Below are 8891 nucleotides of genomic sequence, written 5' to 3'. Positions count from 1 at the left end.
TAAATTAACAGATGGCCTGCGTGCCTTCCATATAAAAGCAAGCAGGGCTTAAAAAAGCTGAAAAGGGGCCTAGCAGGGGAGCAACGTGTGGAGGGCTGGAATGAGAGGATCTGTGGGGACGTTACATGCATATGCACAAGAGTTAAAAAGATCACATCCTGAGTTTTTAACCTGCTGCGCTAGGTACAAATGAAGGCATAAAGTGTTTATATCAATTCATTATGTATTCATATAAACCACCACCAATGACTAACACATCACAGCTGACGGGGAGGTAGTTAATTCACTCACAATGACAAACATTAACTGTCAACATGGCCTCCATTTTGGAAGAAAAAAAATTAAACAATGCATGCTACAAGATATTCCAAACTTTTGGTGTTTCACGTGTCGGAATATTATGTTTTTATCAATGCATTTATACACGTTTCAAATCCACGCAGATGTTCTCTCCATTGAAATGCTACTCTACTCATCCAAGACAGAGGGTTCATTATTATTATGCGTCTTAATATCGCCTATCATTTTAATAGAACATTTTTACTTTATTACACCTACTTATTCATGTGATTATCTAAATCAGCCAACTGTGTGGCAGCAGTGCAATGCATAGAATCATGTAGATAGGGGTGAGGAGCTCAAGTTAATGTTCACATCAACCATCGGAATGGGGTAAAAAATGTTCTGCAGACAGAAACGTCTTGTTAATGAGACGTCAGAGGAGAATAGCCAGACAAGTCAAAGCTGACAGGTATGGGACAGTAAAGCAAATAACCACATATCACAACAGTGGTATACAGAAGAGCATCTCTGAACACACAGCATAACTCTAAGTGCATAGGCTACAGCAGAATTTTTTTTTTTTTTTTTAAGTCTAATAAATAGCTGTGAGTGAGTGTACATGGCAATTTGCATTATGTGAAAATGCTCAATGGGGAGAGGGGGGGGAAGCTTCCAGCCAGCACTGATGAGTGAGAAGCACACCTCCAGAGAGCAGGGTGCTCTTGCAGGGGGTTGCATCATAACACTCCGGTAATCACAAAAGCAGGGAAGTGCAGCGCAACATCCCGGTCAGTGTTCCCACGCCCGCAAAGCCATCTGAGCCCCCGCCACAACTACACAAGCGCAACGGGATTAGTGCAGAGGCCGACCCGGGTGAGAACCTCCCCACAAATGCGAAGCATCTTTCGGACAAGGAAATGCGACCAAGCAGTACTAATTGCAGCAGCTCAGAGCTCCTGTTTACAGGGTATTAGAGAGAGACTCTAACTCTTTTATTCACCACCGGCTCGGCTCGGCCTTCTGACCGGCAGGTACCTGCTGTGCGCTTTCCGGATTGTGCGCCGCCCATAAACGCGTCGAATAATAATGCAAGCTGGTCCCGGTCAACCGTAAACGACGGGACCACACACCCTTCAGAACACATCCTATTTTTATTTTATTTTTACGATTAACTGGTCCCAAGTCCCAAAAGAAAAGCAGAGTGGTGTCTGAAGAGACCTAATTGCAGGTTGTTTCAAATTTACAGGGTGATAGAAACCTAATGTTATGCAAAAAGTAACAATGGCAGTTACGGCATGGGAGAAAGTGGCTGCTTTCTCGGCTAGTCCAGAGGCGTAAGGGGACAGAACAATGCCACAGCGGCAGGGAGCGTGATTTTACTCAACAATAAAATGTGCTATTTCACGAACAATAAACGTGTTAAGATCGTTTACCAACAATCAGCTCTCCAGCTCTCATTTCAAGTACAGGTGGGAAAAATGGTTGGCATTTATATAGCGCCTTTATCCAAAGCGCTGTACAATTGATGCTTCTCATTCACCCACTCACACACCAACAGCAATTGGCCGCCATGCAGCTCGTCAGGAGCATTTGGGGGTTAGGCGTCTTGCTCAGGGACGCTTCGACACAGCCCGGGCGGGGGATCGAACCGGCAACCCTCTGACTGCCAGACGACTGCTCTTACTGCCTGAGCCATGTCGCCCAATAGAAGCGCTACAAATGAGCGTTGTAACCGTCACAAATCTACGTGGGTGCTGCAGAACATAGGCTACCTCTCCGGGGTTCCCCGGACTCCCAGCCGGGTGGGGTCAGTTACTTTACCGGGCACCGCTCACACGCTCACTCTGCTAGCCCCCCCCGGCACACAGAGACCCAGCGATCACTCCCATTTAATACCACGTCAAGCCCTGCAGCCGTTTGATCTGCGGCGAGTTAGGATCAATCGGGATGAAGCAGGGAGGCAGTGAGGCACGCACAGGAGACCCGCCCGCACGGACACTCTCAGTAGGCCGCTGACGGAACAGCGATGGGATTAGATCTCTCACAGGCAGGCCATCTGGCCCCGCTGGATATCCAGGATCATTTCACACTCCCAGACACAGAAACAGAGGGGTGCTTTTCTGTAATTCTATATGGTTTATTAGTGTACCGTACCCAGACACAAATACACGAATAACTGCACCGAGGCGCGTCCACATGATTTAGAAAAATAAAAGATTAATTTAGAAAAAAATTAAAATGAAAAAAGGAACCACGAAATCCAACGAACAGGCAGAGCACAGGGTTACTTGGCTGGTCCCTGAAAGCCCTGCGTTCATCAATACAACCTGCCGGAATGAGCCACGATACGCTGGGGGCAGAGGGCAACGGGCGGTGTGGCCGTCACGGTGCACGCAGGGCTGCCTCAGTTTCTCTCAGGTTCGGAAGCTGTCCCGTCAGGCTCACGGGCCTGGAGTCAGACCTCTGCGACAGGCAGTCACGGGCACGAGTGACCCTCACAGGTACATAGTCAACGAGCCACCCTACTCCCACCCCCATGACGGGCAAGAGGCAACAAAGTTAGGGGAATACAAAAAAAATCAGTCTGCTGCCATTCTCCACCTGTGTAAGACATTTCCAGTTGAAAGGGCAGGTGGGTGCAAGCGATCCTATGCCACCAGAGCGCCCGCAACTTTCGTCCAATCCGAGTCCACCGATCTCCCGCGGCCCGCCAATCAGAAGACCCGGTCGAACTCTGTCTGGCTGGTGGTGGCAGGGTTCCTATTTTGATTGGCCGGCTGCTGGGGCATGTGGCCCCGGCGTCGGGGCGGGGCCAGGTACTCGAACATGGAGGTGTTGTGGGTGGAGAGCATGTTCTTGAGGTCGGAGGGCATGGGGTCGGACCAGAAGAAGTCGTGGTTGAGGGCGTCGTCGCTGTCTGTGCGCTGCGCGGGGTCCAGGACCAGCAGCTTGTCGATCAGGTCCAGGGCGTAGGGGTCTTTCACGTAGGCCTTCAGACGCTCCTTCACCTTGCGCTTCTGCCCCTTCGGGAGCTCCATCTTCTGGTACAGCTCATACTTCTTGTCAACGCTGGGCCACACCTGGCAAGACAAAGGGACAGAACAGAGATGGAGACCAGGACAAAGAAGTATTGATATGAAATGCAGAAGGAGTGAGCTTTCTGTTACACCTCAACTGTTTTTTTAACCTCAGGAGGTTGTCTCCCTTACTACTTTTCATTGGAAACCATAAATATTTGCATTATTTTTATTTTACGTATGCTTTTTTTGGGGGCAAAAAATTGACATTGACATTTAGGAACACTTCTGCCCCTGCACAGCTGTAATATAGAAAGTGCACAAAAACTGATCTTGGTAACAAGATTAATGGGGAAACAGAGCAAGTATTGTCATGGAGAGCCACAATGTCATTGAGAGCCACAGCCACAATGTTGTGGAGAGCCACAATGTCTGCAGGTCTCAGCATTTTCCTGTCATTGAGTACCCAGCTTGTGCCTGGGGAAATGAGGTGTAGGGAGCCTTCAGCGTCTCAGTGACTAAAATGACGCAGTACATTGTGGAAGGGGTGTGGCCTGGCTCCTACCTCAGCAGTGATGGAGCCGCACAGTTGGCTGATGAGGGTCAGCTGATGCTGCTCGGTGTTGCCCTGCATGATGGGGCTCCGGGTCCACATCTCCGCCATGATGCATCCCGCCCCCCACAGGTCTATGGGGGGGCCATAATCCCGCTCGCCTGAAACCACACACATTACCACACATTATACACACACTGAATCATATACATGACTAAACCACACATTACTACACATTATACACACACCGAATCATATACATGACCATACCACACACATTATAAACACACTGAATCATATACATTAATAAACCACACATTACCACACATCATACACACACTGACTCATATGCATAAAATAATCAACACATTACAACATGCATTACACACACACTGAATCATGTACATGAATAAATCACACATTACCACACATTATACATACACTGAATCATATACATGACTAACTCACACATTACCACATACATTATACACACACTGAATCATATACATGAAAAGCACACATTACCACACACATTATACACACACTGAATCATATACATGAACAAATCAACACACACAAACACAAATATACACGCACACATACACACGTCTATATATATATATATATATATATATATAAATTAAACATACAGCGACCACTTCATTATGTACACCTGTAGACCAACTTGTTAATGCAAATATCGATATATAAAAGCGTTCAGACTAATTCACGTTTAGCAGGCTGATGACTCCCCACAAGGGGGAGCTATTCACACACGCACGCATCACATCAATGGCGATGGGCTCTTCCCGATGGCTTATTTCTAACCTCCTTTCATAGCTCCATCAGAGGATGCAATGCAAGTACGGAAAGGACATGAGGGGGGAGGAATTGAGCAAATTTGTCCTCGCTCTTTCAAGGAGTCAGTTTTAGGTCACGTCAATTCCAGTCCAGGTACCAGATAGGGGCCACAGAGCAGGGGCCACAGAGCGGGGATTGAGGGTTTGAGGAGCAAGAGGAAGACTGAAGATGAAACGGAGGAGGACTTGCGAGTGCTTTAAATGCAAGGTGAAGCATCTCTTACCTAAGAGCAGCTCCGGGGGGCGATACCAGAGCGTGACCACCCGGTTGGTGTAGCGGTTTCCCTGGCTGTTCTTGGCCAGGCTGAACGCCCTCGCCAGGCCGAAGTCGGCCAGCTTCAGCACGCCGTCCCTCGTGATGAGAACGTTAGCCGCCTTCATGTCACGGTGCAGAATCTGAGAGAAGAAGAAATCCAATCAAGACCACAGTCCCCTGGAACGCTGCGTGCCAAATGCCCTGCCTATAGCATCAGCATCAGCATGCACTTTTTAACAGCAGTCCTTTCTCCCCAAAATGTGAATGTATCAGCCTGTAACTATTTTACACCCTACTGGTCACACAGTACTACAGGACAGCCAGCGACTATTTTACACCTTAATGGCAACACACTACCGCAGGAGAGCCAGTGGCTACCGTACAGGCTACACAGTACTACAGGAGAGCTGGCAACTATTTTACACACAACAGACCAGAGTGCCATCAGAGAAGAGGTGCGTCTGGATTAAAAACGGCTAGCCTGGAGTCGGCACTGGGAGAAAACAAACGCACTGGCAAATTAACCAACCCTAGGCTGCTCATAAAGAAGAGTCACAAACTGACCTCCAGCTGTGAATCACATACGCCCAATAACACAAGCAGGAATTAAGCCTGCACATAAAGGGCCCGGCCTGAGCTCCAGGAGGGGCCCGGCTGGAGGGGCCTAACGTAGGGGCCTGGCTGGTGTACACGTCTGGACTGGACTGGGTTCTCAGACTGACCTTGTTCCGGTGGATGTAGTAGAGTCCGTTCAGAAGCATCTGCATGACCTTCTTGATCTCGGCCAGGGTGAACTTCACGTTGGCGTTGCTAAGCAGCCCCGCCAGGTCATGCTCGCAGAAGTCAAACACCAGATAGATGCTGCCCTTGTAGCGGTTAAACTGGGTGGCTGAAATGGAACAGATGATTTCATTATGACAGTTAGCAGTCTTACGCCTGATTTATACTTCTGCGCTGAATCTACGCAGAGGCTACGGCGTAGCCTACACGTAGCTGTGTTCCCTATGCCGTGGCTACGGGGTAACCTGATGCGCACCGCACCCGGAAATGCACGTACGTGTCATAGCCTCTGCGTAGCCTACGGGGTAGGGAATGCGACTACGCGTAGGCTACGCCGTAGCCTCTGTGCAGATTCGACACAGAAGTATAAATCAGGCTTTAAGCAGAGTGCCTCACACAGATTTAGATTTTTTTTCTTATATTAAATTCATTCAGATGGCTGGATATTTCTCAAGGTCACAATGATAGTGTTGCAGCTGGGAATTGAAGCCATAACCTTTGAGTTATAAATAGAGTTCCTTACAGGTGATATTACACTACCACCCCCACCCATACAAAACACACACAAACACACCAACGTGAATAATAGTCAGAAATAGGGATGTGCACAATTTGTCCATTGGTGCTGATCTAAGAGCAGTGTTGCATCTTGGTGCATAATTTACAGTTAGGGTGTGGACAGGAGAAACCTGATCCAAGACCAGTGCTCTTTACTCTTTCCTTTTAAGTATGAGCCCAGAGCTTAAGTAACTTTGCACTGAAGAGCTTTGGTGTCATTTTCCAGAATATAGTTACCTGCTACAGTAACACACAGTTCTGAGGTAAGCAGTTTTGAGGGGAGAGCTAGCTCACCTTTAGTCCGGCAGATTTCGATAAGGTTCACAACGTTCTCGTGCTTCAGGAGCTGCAGAATCTTGATTTCTCTCAGGGCGGTGATGGGGAACTGGCATAACGAATGACGCACGTTAGCGACGGCTTACGTCACCCATTTCTTCCACAGGCATGCATGCACAGAAGTGTTACTGCATCACACAAACACCCTTTATCCAGGGGGACCAACCAGGCAATGGGTAATTCCATGTCAATTGAACACTTTTGGACCGCACTGTCACAGATTTGGCAAGCTGATTTGGCCTTAGAAATCCCTGGAATCAAAATTAGACAGATTGTTAATCAGGGAGATATAGAACTGCATTCCATTAAACCAGCCCTGGTTTTCTTTTCTCCCAGGTAATTAGTGCTACTGTTTGGCCAGACTGTCTTCACACCTGACTCCCAGGCAAAGGGAGGGTCTCAGCCCTGATCCCTGCAATGAAGCTTTAGGCTAATGCCGGAGCAATCAAAATCGGCAAATAATATTTTTTGATGACATGCGATTCCCAGAAGTTATGTCAGATAACTTTGCCCACATTTCTTTCGATCTATATCAATCAATTAAAAGATATTCGATTGTTTCCATCGCCCGGCAATGTGGCATTCAGGAGGCTTATATGAACAGCTCTGAGCTACACATTTGTGGGTTATTGCTGTTGTTTGGGGGCATTAATACTTATAATATTGAAAACAATTGATATGTTGCTGAACTGTGTAGCACAACATTGTAAAGAATTAGGGATACAAAACCAAATGATGCTACTTCAGAAGTAGGGAGATGATGTTGACATTATAACCTAACGTAGGTGAAAATTCTATCTATTTTAAAATATAGTTTCTTGCGAATCAGATTTCAAAATTATAATCACTCATATCTCAGTTACCTTTCGCTTTGGGGTGCACATAATGCGTTTACAGACAAAGCTGATGAAGAGTTATAAAGTCAAAAGAACCATTTCTTTATGACCTACAGTAGTGGAGATGGGGCAAGTCAAAGCCATGGAATCACGCAAATTAGTGCAAACTTTGTAAGCCCATATCTCCCAGATTAATAAACCAAGACAAGTGTAATTTTGCGTCCAGAGATTTATAAGCAAATCAGCATATCAAACCTAAATGATTATTCAACAAATTATTCAACAAATGTGTTGAATTCCACCAATTCGACATCAGCGCCAAACAAAATCTTCTTTTTCAAGCATTAGTAATGTTTCATTTGAGTAATTTAAATGACTGGGTGAAATAACTCCTACCCAGCAAGATATTTGACATGTTTTACGATCCACCCTGGCCTCTCGGCAGCCATAGGATCCAGTCTGGGAAACACAATTCAAAAAGACCCCAACTTACCCCTTCCTTCTCATTTTCCATGAGAACTTTCTTCAAGGCTACCTTCTTCCCCGTCTGTCTGTGCTTGGCCTTGAACACCTCCCTGGGGAAGCCGGAAATTACATCAGCAAACGTATGCCATTTCCGTCGAACTTCGAGCCTTCATGCATCTTGTTCGTTTAGCCTAGCTAAAACGTCGGATCATACGTCTGACGGACTAGCTAGCTAGCTACCTACCTATTAACTAACTTCAAGTCAGTAGACAGCTGAGTTTAACAGTTCAGAACAACACAATGAGGACAAGTAGATCTCGTCAATCACATAAATCTGGGGCCAAGTTATCAATGTCTAATGCACGTTGGCTTAGTCAAGAGCGATTTCGGCTAGCCGGAGCTAATCATGTAACTGAGTAGGCTACCTAGCCAGATGAACCGGCATTGTTGGAACCCAGCGTGTATGCAGTAATGCGACAAAAGGCCACCGCGTAGCCATTTCTTCCAAATCAACTCACCCAAAGGTGCCCTGGCCAATCTTCGCAAGCTTTTCATACTTCGAAAACTCGTCGCAGAAAGGGAACTCGACTCCGTCGTAGTATTTGGACATGATTGCGGCCTCTCGGTCGGGCCTGGAGGAAAGGAAACGCATTAGCCGACACAGCCAGCATGGCCATTTCACCGTTCTTTAGGCATTAGTTGGAACGAATTATTGCTTTCTTCCGACATTAACATGTCGATAACTGAATTGTGCCATTGTTACGCTCAATAAAATCGCGGATACAAGATTATATAAGAAAATATTCTCACTTTTCAGCACCGCCGGAGGTTCCAGTTTTGTCTCGCTGCATCCCTGTTTGTTGAGCGGCTCTTGGCGTCAAAGTGGTTGATGGGAATTGTAGTTCTTTAAGGAACCCACGCTCAAGGACACGCAGCGAGCGATTCCTC

The 8891-nt window shown here is 46.9% G+C and overlaps 1 protein-coding gene across 1 annotated transcript; it reads right to left on the bottom strand.

The window, feature by feature from the left end:
- Nucleotides 1-2396: 2396 nt before the first annotated feature.
- cdk9 (cyclin-dependent kinase 9 (CDC2-related kinase)) lies at nt 2397-8891 on the bottom strand. Its single transcript, XM_061263460.1, has 8 exons — nt 8754-8891; nt 8462-8575; nt 7972-8053; nt 6601-6691; nt 5691-5857; nt 4937-5108; nt 3865-4013; nt 2397-3362 (listed from the first exon to the last, which is right to left on the bottom strand). The coding sequence occupies exons 1-8, from the start codon at nt 8792-8794 to the stop codon at nt 2997-2999; spliced, it is 1182 nt and encodes a 393-aa protein (XP_061119444.1). The 5' UTR covers nt 8795-8891; the 3' UTR covers nt 2397-2996.

This window comes from Conger conger, chromosome 12 (assembly GCF_963514075.1).
Source record: "Conger conger chromosome 12, fConCon1.1, whole genome shotgun sequence".
In the NCBI taxonomy this organism is placed as follows: Eukaryota; Metazoa; Chordata; class Actinopteri; order Anguilliformes; family Congridae; genus Conger; species Conger conger.
This window is presented reverse-complemented; position numbering and strand designations above follow the sequence as displayed.

Coding starts and splice junctions, on each gene's coding strand:
- cdk9 (XM_061263460.1), bottom strand. CDS start 8,794: ATGCAGCGAGACAAAACTGGAACCTCCGGCGGTGCTGAAAA. Junction 5,109..5,690: donor ACTACATCCACCGGAACAAG/GTCAGTCTGAGA, acceptor TTCTTCTCTCAG/ATTCTGCACCGTGACATGAA. Junction 3,363..3,864: donor GCGGCTCCATCACTGCTGAG/GTAGGAGCCAGG, acceptor TTGTCTTGCCAG/GTGTGGCCCAGCGTTGACAA.